Below are 18,252 nucleotides of genomic sequence, written 5' to 3'. Positions count from 1 at the left end.
AAAAAGATGAAAAAATTCACGAGGATGTCACACATAGAATTAAAGTAGGTTGGCTAAAATGGAGAAATGCATCGAAGGTATTATGTGATGATAAAATCTCATTAAAACTGAAAAGAAAATTCTATAGGACAACTATAAGACCAATCTTGTTATATGGCTCAGAATATTGAGCAGTCAAATACCAACATGAGCAAAAGACGAACGTAGCGGAGAAAATGATGTCAAGATAGATGTGTGACCAATACAAGAAAAGATAAAATTAGAAATGAGGTTATTCGTAATAAGGCAGGAGTAGTGCCAATCGAGAAGAAGATGAGACAGACTAGACTCAGATGGTTTGGTCATGTGAGAAGAAGACCAAGAGACGCTCTTGTGATGAGAGTTGAAATGGAACAATTAATCAAAAAAAAGGGTAGAAGTAAATCCAAAAAGATTTTGGAAGAGATATTAAAGTTTGATATGATGTATATGGGTCTAAATGAAAATATGACAAAAGACAGAAATACATGAAAGTTTAGAATTCATGTAGCTAACCCTATATAGTGGGATAAAGGCTGAATATATTGTTGTTGTAAAGCCAAGCAAAAGAGAGTACGGCAACATCTTGTTCTGATCTGTGGAAACAGTAGCTGGCAAAATATAGTGAAAGCAGCACAGCCAGAAGGCTGCAGTGTAGCAATTGGAAGTTGTATGTTTATACCATTTTTTTCTCAAGCAGGCAGTGCAAAGGGAAAAGAAAAAGAAAAAATAGGAAAGAAACTGAAAACCCAAACAGCCTGACCTGACCTGAAAGAATACCCAAACAACCGGGAAGTTCATTTGTTCCCTACTACAACTCAAAAATTTTCTCACAGAAACAAAAGTGAGGAGGGCCCTCGAGGCTTTCTTAGTAACCTACCTTCTTACACAAACACAGGTAACAAGAAGGTGAACGACCTTTGGAGTGATGAAAAATATGTTATTCTACAATAGAAGAAATCAGTTACCAGGCAACCTCTCGTGCAAAATGTGTTGGTTTCATCATCCCCCGTTTCCTGTTTCAAAGTGGAATAACATCTGGATCCAGTGTGTTAGGGTTACTGCTTTGGCGGGAGGTATTCAATTCAATATCCCTTGCAGCCAACAAGGTCTTTCAATTCATGAAGAGTCATCACCGTCTCCATCAATCAAAATCCATCTCATCACTTCCCTCAATGTCGCTAACATCATTAAATGGTTCCAGATCAGAACCACCTTCATCTGTTTCCATACCGCCCTCAGGTTCTTCTTCACTTTCATCTTTGTCCTGGTAAACAATTGGCGGTGTGGTGCCATCCTCACCAAAACCATCATCAGTCTGCACAAAGAATACTCAGTAAATTTTACACCTGACCATCTCGTTTATAGATCTGAAATCACTCACCCCTTTATATAGCAAGTCTAAGCGGCTACATAGCTGAAGAGCAGGATGGAAAGTTGAAACTCTCGATTCTATGAGCTGCCAAAGATTAAAAAATAGAAGTCCCATTATAAATAAATAAAGCATCTTAAGAAATCTGATACCAGTAAAAGAAACAATTACCTCAAGCACTTGTTGGATTAGCAAATAACAACAGTACAGTAAAGAAATTTATTATGTACTTATCACGTCCAAGATGATTAGTGAAGCAGAATACATGGCCAAACCCACCTATTATGATTTAGGCTTGATAGTGGGGTGGTTGGCGTTAACTACTGTGTCTAAGTTGTACACCTTAAAAACACAAGGATAGTGAGACAAACCTATGTTCGTAAACCATGCATGTGAACTCCATAGCGACAGGAAAGCAAATAATGTCAAAAAAGCAATCTTCTTATAAGCAAGTAAAACAGCTATTATTTCCAGTTACTAATCCAAGAGTCTGAGTGCATGAGAGTTTAAAACCAGGAAGAATTTATACCTTTGACTATAGTATGACCTTGACTTTGTGCAGAAAATCAGCTATATGCAAGTAAAAGTATTTAAAGAATTTGTTTAATATTGCAATGCAATGACCAGTTCTGACCTGATATAAAGAATTGAGAGCAATTAAAGAAGATTCCTGGGACATTATTCCACTTGCATGCTCCAGAAGTAAACTCCTAAGCCAGGGAAGGGCACGAGCCAGCACAGCACCCCTGTCAATGAAATGTATCAGAAACAAAATCGTCCCACAAAAATACCAAGTCCAAACAAAAAGAGGTTAAGAGGAACACAAACACCATGTCTTAACTTCCTAAAGAGTACTGCATCAAAAGCATTCACCATGCATGACATAACAATGTTAAAAGTTGTCTAGAATATAGGATAAGAAGATCAGTGAAAACAGTGTATTTTGAGGGCCAATAAAGTATTAAATAGAAGTTTATATCACAATCTATAATTAGTAATAGTTGGAAGGTTAAACTGTAAATATCTAATAGTCTTTGTTAGGATATCCGCCCACTATTATAAATAGAGGGTAAGGTGGTAGCCGAGAGAGGTAGATTTTCTCATTCTATTGTGTTGAGCTGGACATTCATTTAGAGAGAAAGGCTAGTGAGCAAGGCAGCTTTGTACTCTTGGAGAATGAGTATTGGATGTACTTGGGAATAGGAAAAATTACTCAAGCTGTTGTACTAATCATTCTTGGTAATAAAGAAGGCTGCTCTTGGTGGGTGTGTGAAGGCTGGATGTAGGGTTGCAATCACTGCAATCCGAACCAGGATAATCTGCTTGTTCTTCTTGTTGGTTTGCGTTTCTGTCCTGTTTTTCCAATTCCATTTTTCTTGTTTTTGTTTCATATAATTTTCTATTGTGTGATCGGCAAATAAATCCGAGAGGGTTTGTGAGGGTGTGAGAGGATTGTTCATGCCTAAATATTCTCATCTAAGTGTGACTTGATCAGTTTTCTTGTGGGATCTAGCAACTGCCAGTGTCCCTAGGTATAACAAACAAGTTTATAGGGTCATCAACACTCATCAGCTTTGAGCCCCTGGGGTGTCAAGCATGAGTTAGCACCACAAGATTCACCATGTTTGACATGGGCAAGTGATGATTGACTGATTCTTTTGTATGCAGTCCACATTATGATAATAAAAAAACAGAACCAGCAGGACAATTTGTAGCCATGGAATGATGGTGGTCACTTTACTGGTTATGAAAATCTATCTTTTCTATGACTACTTTATCTTTTCCTGGATAAAGCCTAGAAAAGGCATAGCATTTGCTAGAGGTTGTTTCCTTTGTGAGTAATGCTGAAGCGTTAACAAAAATGAAGGGCTGATGAAAATTCCTAGATTGAATACGGGAGAATTATAGACAGTAAAAGCAGTCTACTAGATCAAGCAAACATGTCAATTTAAGAGAAGTAAAGCCCACCTAAAGTCAAAAGTGACTTAACCACCCCATATGCTCCAGCAAACCCAGGCATTTAGAAACATGCAATCCAGAATCCAAACACCTATTTGCATGCAAGGTAATAGAGATTTCACGTCATACCAACCAATTCCAGGTTCAATGCTGAAAACAAAGGGCTTAGATAATTTTATTGTGATAATTTAGATTCTCCAGATTAACAAGAATTCACTTCTTTAGATTGATTTTGAAGTTCAAAATAATTGTCACCAAATAGGCTTATGTGCATATAGTCATTTCCATAATATTTAAAGATAATATACTTTCAACACCAACATGACTCCACAAAGTACTTACCTTCAAAACTCCAAAAGAAGCTTAAAATACTAAAAACATTAATTGAAAAATCCATACTGGTTAAGAAACATAGAGACTGATACTTCATTTCATTATTCATAGCCATTAAAAGAACCAAATAAGCAGAGATGCTTTACCTAGACTCTGTTACAGTTATCAGCAGGTTTAAAAGCTTGAGAACATGGGCAGGATTTAGCAGTGAGACTGAATTTGCAATAACCTGCAAGAAATACAGGGTGTAGAGTACGGATATTCTCATCATTAAAAAATGTTACCAGAGACAAAGGAAACGGGGAGAACCTTTTCGTCTTGGGTAGACAAGCAATTTAAGAGAAGTGCTCGATCATCAGCATGCAGTGCTTGCTTAAGCAAAACATGAACTGAGTCCGCACTTGGAGGCTTTGCATGATTTTCCTCAAGGCTCTTGATCTCACTATTATCTAGTAAAGTTAAATTTGCAAGTTTCTCACCCATAGTTGGCTCATTTAGATCCACATCAATTTTCCTTCCCTGCATTGGCTCTCCATGACCCATTTCTAGTAGCAAAACCAGTTTATATGTTAAAACAATCTGTAAGGTTAGTTACTAAGGGTCTTCTTAAAAACATAAAAACTGAACATGAACATGAAAAAGTCTTGGTCCAGCAAAGCAATCTAAACATGGATCAATTGACAGCCAGAAAGTGTCAATTAGACTTTACAAAGTACAATATCTAAACAATTAACATCACCAAAGTTTTAGTTTTCACAATGAGAATTTTCTTTTTCATTTTTTGGTGGAGTGGATATTCAACTTGTTCCATTGCCAATTGACATTACAATTCTTAAAATGAGATACAAGGGAAGAATAAAATTTAACTCCATCTCCTGGCCTTTCCCAGAAACACTTTAATATTTCTAGCCAGAGTATCTGGATGTAACAGATCAATAGAAGGAAGAACTAAAAAGAAAATGGTTGAATGTTGATCAAACTAGATTAAAAGTTGTGCTGCCCAACTAGGATCCCCAGCCTGGGACAACCACTTGGATGGTTATTGTGAATCAAATGGACCAAGCTCAAGTTGGCTAGTACTTTCAAGTCAGGACTGTTTAGCTGAGGTTAGCCATTTTCTAGAACTTAATGTCTTTATCTTAAAACCTCAACAGACAAAATATATGATTTATGTTGTGTAAGCAAACATCCAAATGAAAGTTATACATTGATATCTGTGTGGATAAATAGGTCTGGAACACTCTAAACACATTGACATGTGTCCACATAAAAATAGAGTTATCCAACATTCTAAAAACGTATAACACTTACCAATATCAACCTTGTTTTCTGTATCAGCAAGATCCAGATCAGATGTTGCATGTCTTTTATTGGCCTTTTCACTTTGGATCGGTATAGCTACTGCTTCCAAATCCTTTCCATGTAAGCCTGAAAAAGGTTTACACAGCAACATTTCAGACCCATTAACTAGACCAAAAAAAAAAAACTGTAAACAAAAATATCCCTACCAATATATTAGCCAGAAAGTAAAAGGTTGTAACGAATATTAGCCAAAAACATAAGTTGTAGTGAATTTTTTAAACACAAATAATAAATATATCACTTGCATTGGCACATTATAGTTGTGAATGAATGGGAATACATTTTTAATCCAGTGACTTTTTGTAATAGACAGTTGGAAAGAACTTTTACACTACAAACAGTACCATGGATTTCTAAGAACAAATTCAAAACTGGGGTTAAACAACTTCAGGAAAGGAAGAACTGAAAAGTGACATGGAGAATGTTAAACCAATAGTTTCCCACAAGACAGACTGACATCATAAACAATCAGATTACATAAAGCCCCCAAAAGAAAGGTGTAAAGTAATTAACTCTCAATAAAAAAAATAAAAAAGAAAAAGCAGTAAAGACAAAATGGTAGAAAATCTGATTGTTTTTTGTCTGCCAACACAAGCACACAAAGTTCTCCACACCTTTTACAGGAAGAGCACCATTTTCTTGAATGGTCTGACTTGTTTTCTTCATTTCATTACCGGGACTTACTACAATGTCCTCTCCTGAGCTACTAATATCCAACAAAGAAAACTGTGGACACACGGTGGAACCATATGCAATAAGGACTGTAACCCGTCCATCACTCTCCAAGGCATGCAATCTGGCAGCCATTATTGAGAAGCGACTCTTCCTGGTACTCCTGTCATTCTGCAAGTCCATTTCATCTCTGCTAGGTTTAACTGTCACCTTTGTTGGAGTTATTTCCTCCTCAGAGATGGTTTTCAAGTTCCACAAATAGGCAACTCCAGACTCTGAAACTGATAGGACAACTACTTCTTCATTGGCACCATTCTTACATTCAAGTGCAATTGGAGGACGTCTCATGGAAAGAACAGGTCCTTTTATTACAGCTCCAGTACTCAAATCACATTTCCACACTTGAAGGTGTTTCTGACCAGAACCAGATGTAATAATGGTCTTGACTTCATCAGCAATGGAAATATGATGCAATATATCCTGTAACAAGAAGCAAAATATGAAGTCTCCTAGAACTTGTTCGACAATAAATGTTAAAAAACTAACATCACTTGCCTCATCAGCAGTAAACTTTAGCAGCTCTTTTCCAGTTTCCCAACTAAAAATTCGCACCTTACCAAGGGCTGTGGCTAAGGCTTTCTCATCTGCCATAAAATGAAGGGATAAAATTAACTAAACCAAAAACACTGGTTAACAATGAAGATAACTGCAAAGCCTTTATTACTTGCCATGAGAAGTAGCTGTAGAAGAGATATGCCTCTTTGAAACTTTGAACTGTTTCACAACTTCCCCAGTTTCTGAGTTCATCTTATAAGCCATTCCTTCTTCACTAACCATATGAAGAGTCCGGCCGCCATTTGTAAAAGATAGACCAGAAATACTACTATAGAGAAAAGATAAAGCATAGTATTATTTATCGTGTACTATAGGTCACTGTACCACAAGCAACAGTAAACATGAGTGTGTACACAAAAGTTGGAAACACTGTGCTACCTTTATTAACAGGTAAACTTTTAAGGCACAGTATTGTGTTGGAAGCCAATACCAGGTGGACACTCAACTAAAGGTGTTGTATTATTTTTTGAGTTTTTCTAGAACTAGACACTGGAGAGAGAACCATATCAATTTATACCTTTATTAGAAGGTAAACTTTTAAGGCACATTATTGTGTTGGAAGCCAATACTAGGTGGACACTCATCTAAGGGTGTTGTATTATTTTTTGAGTTTTTCTAGAACTAGACACTGGAGAGAACCATATCAATTTAAATAATATTAGCCCCACAATGGAAGTTTAAAACAGTAATTTAGAAATAAATAATAAAATAATTAATAATGTGGAATTATATCAATTCTTCCCCGAACCATTTTTTAAAAAATTTTACAACCAAAATGGGATGCCTGATCTACAGTTAAAACTGGTGCCAAACTTTCCAGCAATTTTATTGTGATTACTTTATATCCTTGCCCATAATTCTATTTTCCTTTGGTAACCCATTTTTGCATTTATTGTCTTTCACCATATATCCTTCCATTATCGGTATCAATTACATCAATCACCTGTCTGCAAGTGAGAATTACTATTTCATTCTTCAGTTACATTAGTGAACCCTTTGTACACTGAAAGAATTTAAACTGGCCATAAAATCTAGGTTTCTTATTGTTGTTCAGCTGTATTGCAGAATAAAGGAGATGTTTGAAGCTATGGAAATTTTCTGAAGGAATGAAGTCGATGAGCCACTCTACAAAATCTTGGAAGAGAGAAATTGAGCAAAGGTTAAGAAGAGAAATCACGGTGTTCAAAAACCAATTTGGTTTCATGCCCCTGATAGATCAACAGTGGAATCTATATACTTGTTGAGGCACCTAATGGAAAGACATAGATAAACAAAAGGATGGACACATTGTGCTTATAGATTCAGAAAAAGTTCATAACATAGTCCCTAGAGAAATCTTCTAGAGGGTCTTAGACAACAAAGGCATCTAAATTGCTTATACACAAGTTACTAAAGACATGTATCATAGAGCAAAAATGCAGATCAGAATATGTGGAGATACAAAGGCTTTTCCTGGTTACAATTGAATTAACAAAGAGGAGATGCAATAAACCATACCTCCTTGCCTTAATAATGAGTGAATTCACTAAACATATCCAAGTAGAGGTGCCTTGGTGTGTGCTATTTGCCAATGACATTGTTTTCAAAATTATGAAAACAAAATAAAATTATGAAAACACCTTTTTCTTCTTTTCAGATTTGAAAACAAGTAACTAAATGCCATTTCTATTTTTGATTTCAACCTACAACTAAAAACAAAATCCTACTAAACTAGTCCTAAATTTCTTGTTGTTGTTCAAATCCATTGCATTTCACCTGGTTAGCTATTGATGACACTTGCATGGCCCATTGTCCATTTTACTGTTATGCGTGCACAGACACACACACATACCAAAAAAAAAAAAAAATAATAATAATTTCTTTAGGGTAAATTTCACCCAGAGCTCCTGTGATACAAGTCATTTAAAAAAAAAGAAAAAGATTTTCTGTAGGGTCATTTTTGTATTTGTAAAGAAGTTGTTTCCACGGCTCAAACCCGTGACCTTTCATTTACAAAGGAGCAAACCTTACCATTGTTACCAAGGCTCACCCTCAAGGCCTCACCCATAGTTATGACTATACAAGTCTATATTGGTTTATTTTATAACTAATTTCGACTTAATCTTTTAAACATGTGATCCTGGTCTAATTTGTTTAAGTGATGGACATCCATGTTCTTTCCATAGACCCAAAAGGCCCAAAGTGACTGAGAAATGTCTAAAAAAGAGCATCCCCAACACAGACTCTCCACATCACCAAAGTTGGGGGAGTATCATCTTTGACTAAGAAATGACTATCTTCATAAAAAATTTAATAATAATATGGCATGTTTGAACAAGCAATGACACATTTTCAGAGCATTTGTCTGAGTGTTGGTCTCATACACAACATATAACATGATGCAACACCTTTTTTAGAGTGTTCATGCTTCTTATTCATTTTTCAACTAAAACTCCAGTTTTGATTATTTTAAATTAAATATATTCTTTTGTTGCTCATGCAAAAAATACTAATTTTCTTTCTAACAAAACAACACCTGCATTTTGATAAACCAATTTTTCTTTCTTTTTCTTTGAGCATTATACAGAAGCATTGCCTAAATAGTAAATATACCCATATGGAAATAATGAGATTAGAACATGCATGACAACTCATGATATCACTTCTTTAACATGGATCATCAGGTGATGGCTTTATGGTTTCCACTAATGTTAACATGTACTGCTTTATGAATAACCCCAACACAGCAGTATCTGTAATTTCAACTGGAAAAAAAATAAACTTATCATGTATGAGCACTGGCATAAACAACTTACCCAGCATGACATCCAGTCATATTCCACTTTCTCTCACCAGCTAAAACATCAACAGCCAAAACTTCCCCAGCTAAAGAGCCAAGAGCTAATAAGAAAGTACCACCCTCTTTTCTTCGCTAAGATTGAAAACAGAAGAAAACTCCACGTATCACAAAACCAACCAAAGTAGGAAGTAATCTTGAATGTTTCCTGAGAGTTTGTGGATTACCTTCTTCCCAATAAAACTACAAGCCATACAAGAAAAACTAACTTCTGAATTGGCATTTGACTGTGCCCACTCAGCAAAAAGATTTCCACCCTTTGTGTTCCAAATCTGTGAATCATCCATCAAGCATCTTAGTGAACTGAGAATATAGAACAAAACAAATGCATACATTATACCAACAAAGCCAATTTTTTGTTTAGTTTGAGAAAGTCTGTCAACACAATTGACTGCAGCTACTTAAGTAGTTAAGCATAAACCCTGAGAACATATACAGTTCAAAAAGCTTTTCCTGCTTAACCCCCACGTTGACCATCACCTCAAAAGAGACAAAAGAAGGAAGAGGAAGTTTTAAATCTTAAATTGGTATCTGTTTTTCCTGGATCTCCATGGACTGGCAGTCATAATAGCTGCTCAAAGAAGCAAAAAGGAATCAACTCCAAATTGGCATCAATGTCTAGCATAAATGATAATGTACCAAATGAACGGTTTTGAGATTTATGAAACTACAAGCAACTTTCCCTGAACTAATTTCATTTCCCTAGTAGTAAGTAGTAAATGTGAAAAAACTAACAAGCATTACTCCAGACCCTAATGAATCCTGAAAGTTCATTAGCATATTCAGATAAGACATGCAAACATATATTAAACCCATTGGTAAATCAGTGAACCTGTGTGCTTTTATCAGAGCCAGTTTCCAATATGAAGAATACTTGGAAAAACTATTACATAAAACAAGTACAAGCTTTCCAGAATTATTCAAATTGGTTCTTAGATATGTATCCATCCATAAATCAATACACAGATATAGATATCAAATGCCCGGATTTCCAACCCAGTGTTTACCAAGAATAACTAACTCATGTCTCTCAAATTGAAGAATTTTAACAAAATGCTCGAGGTCAACATTTATCTTTTTAAAAAAAAAAAACCAAATTATACCATACGCAATAAAAATATCAGTGGCCACGGAATCAAAACCTTCGTCGATTCTTTTCTCCCTCACTTTAAGTGTGTATCAAATGAAAACAAATAATTTAAAAGAATCTATTTGGCCAAAAAAAAGCGAAAAGTAATGACTTAGAACAGTGAACACTTGTTTGGGCCCTTAATTCAGGAATAGTTGCACGAATAGAAAATAATTTCACCTGAAACCACCAGGCAGAAGAAATGTCTAATCTCTAAGGGGAAGAAATTAAATTCAAGAAGATTCAAAATTGTGAACTGCAATATGCGATGAAGCTTCGCATTTGACTATACATATATATATATATATAGAGAGAGAGAGAGAGAGAGAGAGATTACTTTGACGATTCCGGTGGGGTATAAGATGGCGAGATAGTCGCCTTCAGAAGTGAAAGATGTGATCAGCGATTTCAGTTTCTGTCTCGCCATGATTTTAGTAAACAAAATAATCAGACTGATCTCAACTGCCTGGTTAGAGAAGGAGAAGGAGAATAAGAAGAAGAGCTGCGGGGCGGGGCGGGGAAGCGCAGAGGAGAGAGGAGGCGAGGGTTTTGGGTTTTACGAAAGAGAGCCTTTGTCTTTCTTAATTCTCGTACCAAACCGTAAAGCTATACGCTCCGCTTTTTTTATATTTTTTTTTATATAAACTCTATTTATATTTATAATATTAAATATTTAAATTTTTTAAAATTACCACTGTGCGATCTCACTGTTCATACTCTAAGTATACTCATCTTATTAATAATAAATTAACTATTAATTTTTTAAATAAAAATAAGTGTTGATATTGAACTAAAATTGTTCAATTGAAAATTAAAACGAGCAGGTTAGCAAATTTATCATGAATTTCCAATCATCCTAAATTACAATTACGATTGTTCTTCACTAAATTTTATTTTCTGTAATTACAAATATTTCTCTCTTCTTCTTAGGCCCATTTAATAGTCTTCTTCTCACTATGACTGTGACTCTGACTGACGATTTCATCTCAATAACACTCAATTCTATTTTCAAAAAAATCAAAAAAACACCATTCTAACATTTACTTACATTACAAATAGATAGTTCCATTTTTAATTCTATACTTCCTTCCTGGTATAATCACAAATTTACATTTACAGTCCTCGTTTCAATTAAAATAACATTTTGCCTTAACTGCTCAACCTTCCAAATCATAGAACAAAAATAAGCTCTTATAAGTTATAACCATCATCCTCATTCCTCAATACAACTACCCTTTTTGAATTTCTACAACATAAGCTATAGATCTTTATCACTCATAATCCTGACTCCCCTGAGATATTACATCCTTTCCTATTATACCCCAGAAAGCAAAGGGCTGGTAGTATTGTCTGTTGAGAATTAATTAAAAATAAAATATATATATAAAAAAAAAAAAATCCTCCGTGATTTCCTAAAGCACAGAACAACCGAATGAATGCACGGTTAGGAGATCAATCCTTTGCAGTAACATGACCACATGCAACATTGAGCAGCCAACAACTACAACAATTAGGATGGCTCCTACTCAAAACCATATCCATAAGCATCCAGATGATTGAGTATTAACTGCCACCAAAAATTCTGTTTTGCATCGGCGGGCTGTTTTAGGACATGGGCATTGGTACTGTGTCATACTCCAAAGGCAACTGTAGAGGTGGATCAAGCTGACCCAATCAGCTGTGCTCGCCTGCAACTGCACGAGCAAATCCAGTTATCAGGAAAAAAACGTCACAACTGTACAAATTTGCACGGGTCGTCATTTCTGGTAAACTTTAGTAATGACGGCTATCTTTGGTATGAAACACAGAACATTCAGATTTGGGAGATGAAAAATAATAGACTAGCCTTTTCATTGGAATGTCATTGTGTTCTAAACCATTTTCTTACACCAAATACGTACCTAGACAATTGCAAATCTAATGCATTAAATTTCCCGCAACCCTTAAGCATTTACCATCAGCCCAGACAAACCAGAATCACCGTAAGTTTTCAATTATATTCCCTACTGACACTTACCTAAGCATCAGCCAATTGAACACACACATCATTTCTTGGTCACCGTGGAGCACAAATATTTAAGTAAATATTCATTGGAGGAACATGTTTCGGCCAAATCTTGATGCAATCCGGTAATTGCCTTCTGGAATGACTTTAGAGCAGGGAGCAAATTCCTGCAGTTTTGCTGGATCGACTGACCATGAACTTTAAATAGCTCCTGCAGCATTAACCAACCATAAGGAAATATCAGATCTGTCTAACTTGACCATGTCAAAGGCAAGCATTTAACTAAGATGAAAGTATAAGAAGGCTAAAGTTGCAAACAAACCTGACACCATCGAAGAACAAACTCCAAGTGCGGGCAATTTTCCAGAAGATCTGCACAAGCTTCAATTAACCTTTGCAAATATCGGAAAGGGACTGATGATGCAACCACTGGAATATCTACTGGAATAATCGCTAGAATGCACTTTTTGATCAGTGCATCTTCATTTAACCGCAGGCTAAGAATCAGAGCCCTGCTTGGTTGATCTTCAGATAGTGCAGCATCAATTGCCTGTCCAACAAAGGTCAAAGATTTAACCGAGAGTGGAACTCAAACATTCTTACAACCAAAGGCAAGCTAAAGTTCCCTGAGAAACTGGAACTCAAAACATCAATTGTGAAAGCAACATTTATGCCCTGACAAACTTTCTGGTCCTGATTATAAGTAGTTATATAGCCATATACTTGAAAACGGAATCTTCATATCAGATCGTCTCATCTCATCTAGAAGCAGTGACAAAAAAAGTAAAATTCCAATAACTTGTATCACATACCTCAGGTGTAACATCTATGTCTAGATCAGTAGGATCAAAGATAAAGGATTCATCTATGGAATAGACTATGACCCCTTCTGTTGTGGCAGCTGCCCAACTTCTGCCTGTTGGAGCGATTCTGAGGCATTTTGTCCGGATAACAGGCCTTCCACTGTTAGGTAAAGATCCTGGCAAATTATAACCCAATTTTCCCCGGGTTTGTTTATCAATGCCTTCCTCTGCATCACTATTGTCATCGTCAATTAAATCTAATGGACCAGCTTCAGTCATTTTCTTTGAGTTCAAGAAGTCAAGAACTCCATCCAAAGAAAGATTGTGGGTTATCTGAAACCTACGGAGGAGTACCTGTAAAGTGCAGAACATCCATGTGGCATAAACAGAGTTTAAAATATCAAGCAAAACAGAGGATAATGCTGTATATAATCATTCTATATGATCACACATCCATCAGAGAATATCGGTAATGAGTAGAAGACAAACCATAAACACACTCATAAGAGTTTCTAGCATTAAGAGATAAAACAGAAACACTCAAAACAGATGCAGATAACAATAATAGGAACTTCAGTGATAGCATCGGAAGCCTTCCCAACACTTTGGTTCAAGATACATTCACGATCATAGGAGAGGCAGTAACCTCAGACCTCTAAGAGATAACACCAGGAATTCAGGAAAAGCTTAGTATTAGTTATGTAGTATGTTCCAAATGGGCTGAATTTAAATGCTCAAAATCAGAAAAGTTGTGTATAGATTTAAACTGCTTTCACCAATTTATTGCATGTGGAATGGAAATTGGACCAGGTACGCCACCTTTTATGATTGCATTGCTGAAAACTAAGGTGACAATGGAGTAATCATCATCATCACAAGACTCAATCCTATTATTGGGGTCAGCCACATAGATCCTAACTCTAATCATTTCTATTTATGGTCACATCTTCTACAAGGTCAGTATATCCTATGTAATGTCCAAGTGTTTTCCACCAAGATCTCTTTAGTTTTCCTCTCCCTCTTTCATTACAAATATCTTCCACTCTATCTACCCTCCTTGCAGATACATTTATCAGTCTTCATTTCACATGTCCAATCTATCCTAATTCCATCTCATGCATCTTACCTTCAGTATGTGTCACTCCAAATAATTTTGGATCACTAAGTTAGTATTTAGTAGTGCTTTATAGTAACCTTTGGCAAGCACAATCACCTTAATCTCATCAAGTTAAATTTCACTTTTAATTTGATTTAAGATACTTTGTAGCAAATGAAGATCTGTTGAAAATCCTTAGAAAGTAACTGATTGAAGTATAATCAAACTACCCCCATTATAATATTAAAACAATGAAAAATAAAACTCTTATAGTCCACCCTCAAAAGCTTCTTCTTCTATGAGTCCTTACATCAAACATATCTGCCATGGTTTAACCAATTACATATCAAAGTTTGAACAGCCAACTAATTCAATCTTATGCAGCACAAGATTATTGTACAAATAAAAAAGTTTGGGGTTTAATCAATGCCATTTCACTAAATGATATGGATGAGAATGGTCTATATTCAGCTCAAATTTAAGTAGGGGCAAACTAATGTAGAAAAGCACAAAACCATGTTCTACAAAGGGGTAGAAATTGATTTCTAGACAAGTGTATCAAACTAACCTGATCAGCAACATCGTACATGCAAATGTATTTACTAACTCCCCCAGCAAATATATAACTCCCATCAGCAGAATAACACAGGGTTGTGAAGCACTTTCCTGAACTGGAGTTAGCTGCCGATCTGCGATCGGTCATAAGACGGCCATGAGCAATGTCTCTACGGGCCTCAATCGTGTACATTAACAAGCCATCAATTGGATCCCAGAAATGTATTTGGCTATCTAATGTGCTGCAGGCCAACTGCTTTCCATCTGGTCGATAAACAACTGTAAGAACATCGTGTGTATGGGGAAATGTTTCAACTGCACCTTTTCCTTCAAAAACATCCCACAAGCGAACAGTTTTGTCCCATGAAGATGAAGCTAAGATAGCCTAAGGATGAAACAAAATGTTCCTTTAAGCTCCATATCAAGCAAGAAGAAAGGAAAAAAGAACTGCAACAGTTACTTGGAATATTGTAAACAAGTGCATTGTATAACACAGAAAGAATAATATTAAGAATGGAGGACATCATAAGAAGAAATATAAGAAGAAATATTATCCTACATACACATAAAAGACAAGTTGACTCACAGTTGTAGGAGAAAACATTAGGCCATGCACAGGACCCTCATGACCACTAAGAACATCCAGCAGCCTTCCTGTCTTCATCGACCAGACAAAAATCTAACATACATACACAGAAAATGACCATTTTTGAAGACAAAATAATAACTCAGAGTTAGCTGTATCCAAATCCATCCTGAAACAAACACATACCTCAAATGAATCAAGAGTTCCAGCACAAATCACTTCACCACTTTGGTCTGCAGCCAACGAAACAAATTGCCTAGAGGAAGGGGTAGTGAAGGTCCTAAAGTTCCGATAGCGGAAAAGATCCCATGCACGTACAGTGCCATCAAGAGATGCACTTAAGAGACAATGGCTATTGGACGTAAAATGGAGTGCAGTGACTGCATTAGTGTGCTCCGAAAATGTAACAAAACAGAAGCCTGAGGAAACAGTCCACACCTATAACAACCAAGTCCATGAGCTTCCACACAAATTTAACAGAGGAAAGGCCTCAAAAGAATCAAAAGGACATTTTCTTTTCTTTTCTTTTTTCTGTTAAGATAGAAAGAGAATTTAACCCAAAAGATATAAAACATATCTTTTTACTTACCCTAAAAAAAAGAAGAATTTAACCCAAAAGATATAATACATAGATGAGAAATCTTCAGGATTCAGTCAAGTATTCAACAACAAAGAAAAAAGAAATTCAATACAAGGACAACCAGACCATGCAAAGTGCATTATATGAATGAAGGATCCTCTATACACACATCTAGTTGTATGAATCAAGAATTATCTATACACACATCTAGGATGGTTAAAGCCACTATAAGTAAGAACGTCACTCACCCAATTGCCAATTCAGACATGCTTAGACACAACACAAGCATGCATGCTTTTATACATGTTATATTTTAGACAACAGAGAAGAAAAAGAGTTAAAATAGTTTATCCTATTTATCATACACCATTAAGTCAAATTTCTTCAAACTAGCCTGTAACTATAGGAAACCCACATTATCATATTTCATTTTTGACTCACCTTGATTTTGTTATCATCCGCTCCAGTAGCCAATAGCTGTGAATCTGGAGAATATGCAAGGCAATTCACATCAAAGTAATGCCCCTGTTGTTTCAAGATGTAACTCTCCGATTTCCATTCCCAGACAAGCAACTGTCCAAGTTTTGCACAGCCAAACGTCAACCAATTGCCAAGATCATTGAACACAGCAGTGGTGATCTTCTCTCTTGATATAGACAACAAATGAATGCATACAAAGTCCGGCATCTGATACAGCCCAAAAACACCATTTGAGAACCCCACAACCACGAGATCAAGACCCCGATGATAGTCACAGGCTGTCAATTTAGCTGGAGCCTGCATAAAGTAGTCCTTTTTTAACAATTCCCACTTCCCTGTATGCAACAAATATTCACTTCTTTCATCCAAATTACTATCTCCTTCATCCAAATTCTTCCTTTTCTTTACATTACCATCAACATCACCATCGCCATTCTGGTTTGATGGCCTCTGCTCAGGCGTGCCTGGTGAGGGTGGTTCAGAATTTTCCACTCCTAACATATCATCAGCGGTATTGTAACTCCAGGTAAAAATTGCACCATCACGGGATAATGTGTAAGCCCTAAAGGCTCTGTTGGTTTTCTTATCGACACCAAAGAAAGCGCCAACAATCGTGTCTCTGTGACCAAGCAACAAGAAAGGTTTCTTATAACCACTCAGTTTCTCCAAACAAAACAACCTGGCAGTCAAATCCTTCGACCCAGCCAGCACGTACTTTGAGCACGGACTCCAGTCTATCGCCGTAACCTTATCATCGCAGTTGGCAAACGTCCGGACCAATTCGAACGGAAAGAATTCCTTCTTGAAGCCGGGGGAGCGCCAGATTTGGAGCAACTTACCGACGGCGACGGCGATGAACGCCCCGTCGGGGCTGAACTTCAAGGCGGATACGGGTTTTTTGAAGGAGATGCGATGGAGGACGACGCGGCGGCGGAGGTTGATGAAGAGGCAACGGGAGTTGTCATCAATGACGAGGAGAAAGACGCCGTCAGGAGACACGGCGATGCGGGCGACGTTGGAGGAGGATTGACAGGGAAGGGTTGTGGTCTCCGACTTGACGAGGTCGGTGACGGAGATCCGGTTGCCGACGGCTGAGATTAGGAGGGTATTGTTGGAGACGACGACGTTGCCCCCTCTGTACGGTGCTCCGAGAAGGTTATGGAACCTGAAATTCATGGTGACGAGAATAATCTGTAAAACCCTAGCCGGCTGCCACCACCATGGATGAGAGCTTAAACCCTAAACCTAGAACTCCAGCTTCAGCTTGAAAATAACTAGCAGGCCAGGCTTCCCCTCAACTATATTTTTCTTGGCAATTAACCCCCAAACTAATAAAGAATTCGCACACAACCCCTGTATTTATTTGAAATTACATAAGCGGCAGCAATAATTAACTTACAGTTTTTAATTTTTATTTAAAAAACTCATGTGTAATTATATTATAAATAATTAACATTCATATCATAATTCATAACTACTAGGCATGAGAACAAAATAATTAATATTGGTAATTTAGTAGTTGAAATATTTTAAATAGGGTTATTCTATACTTCGATTATTCAAATATTTTAAGTACAAAGAAATTTTCTTTTATTTTAATTTTCTGATGATTTGCCAATCAATTATAATATACATATTTAATGATCAAATCATTTTAAAAAATTTATATATATTGGCACTATTATTACATTTTGAATGAGAATAGGTGAATTGACCTTATTCTCATTGAGTTAAACCAATCATATCAGAGTCAAATCAGATTTTTATTTCTTTGTATTTTTATTTTATTTTTAAATAGTAAAATTATAATAATAATGTGAGATATCTAGGAATATTTATATATCGTCTATT

General features: G+C 36.3%; 2 protein-coding genes across 3 annotated transcripts; both read right to left on the bottom strand.

Annotated features, from left to right (window-relative positions):
* Nucleotides 1-626: 626 nt before the first annotated feature.
* Nucleotides 627-10,889, bottom strand: LOC127795830 (uncharacterized). 2 transcript variants are annotated; one of them, XM_052327744.1, is made up of 12 exons: nucleotides 10,634-10,889; nucleotides 9,335-9,439; nucleotides 9,127-9,242; nucleotides 6,445-6,599; nucleotides 6,272-6,360; nucleotides 5,659-6,196; nucleotides 4,994-5,110; nucleotides 3,992-4,227; nucleotides 3,829-3,911; nucleotides 2,025-2,136; nucleotides 1,403-1,477; nucleotides 627-1,336 (listed from the first exon to the last, which is right to left on the bottom strand). In XM_052327744.1, the coding sequence occupies exons 1-12, from the start codon at nucleotides 10,721-10,723 to the stop codon at nucleotides 1,163-1,165; spliced, it is 1,890 nt and encodes a 629-aa protein (XP_052183704.1). In that variant the 5' UTR covers nucleotides 10,724-10,889; the 3' UTR covers nucleotides 627-1,162. The 2 variants fall into 2 exon arrangements, with proteins under 2 accessions (XP_052183704.1, XP_052183706.1); XM_052327746.1 differs by having other exon boundaries at nucleotides 6,445-6,596.
* A 504-nt stretch (nucleotides 10,890-11,393) lies between these two features.
* On the bottom strand, nucleotides 11,394-17,688 carry LOC127795682 (periodic tryptophan protein 2). The gene is made up of 8 exons (XM_052327505.1): nucleotides 16,363-17,688; nucleotides 15,528-15,779; nucleotides 15,342-15,434; nucleotides 14,769-15,140; nucleotides 13,114-13,458; nucleotides 12,624-12,851; nucleotides 12,314-12,512; nucleotides 11,394-11,990 (listed from the first exon to the last, which is right to left on the bottom strand). The coding sequence occupies exons 1-7, from the start codon at nucleotides 17,575-17,577 to the stop codon at nucleotides 12,342-12,344; spliced, it is 2,676 nt and encodes an 891-aa protein (XP_052183465.1). The 5' UTR covers nucleotides 17,578-17,688; the 3' UTR covers nucleotides 11,394-11,990; nucleotides 12,314-12,341.
* Nucleotides 17,689-18,252: the final 564 nt, after the last annotated feature.

Source organism: Diospyros lotus, chromosome 2, assembly GCF_014633365.1.
Source record: "Diospyros lotus cultivar Yz01 chromosome 2, ASM1463336v1, whole genome shotgun sequence".
Lineage (NCBI taxonomy): Eukaryota > Viridiplantae > Streptophyta > Magnoliopsida > Ericales > Ebenaceae > Diospyros > Diospyros lotus.
The sequence above is the reverse complement of the archived record's forward strand: the minus strand, read 5'-3'. Positions and strand labels throughout refer to the sequence as shown.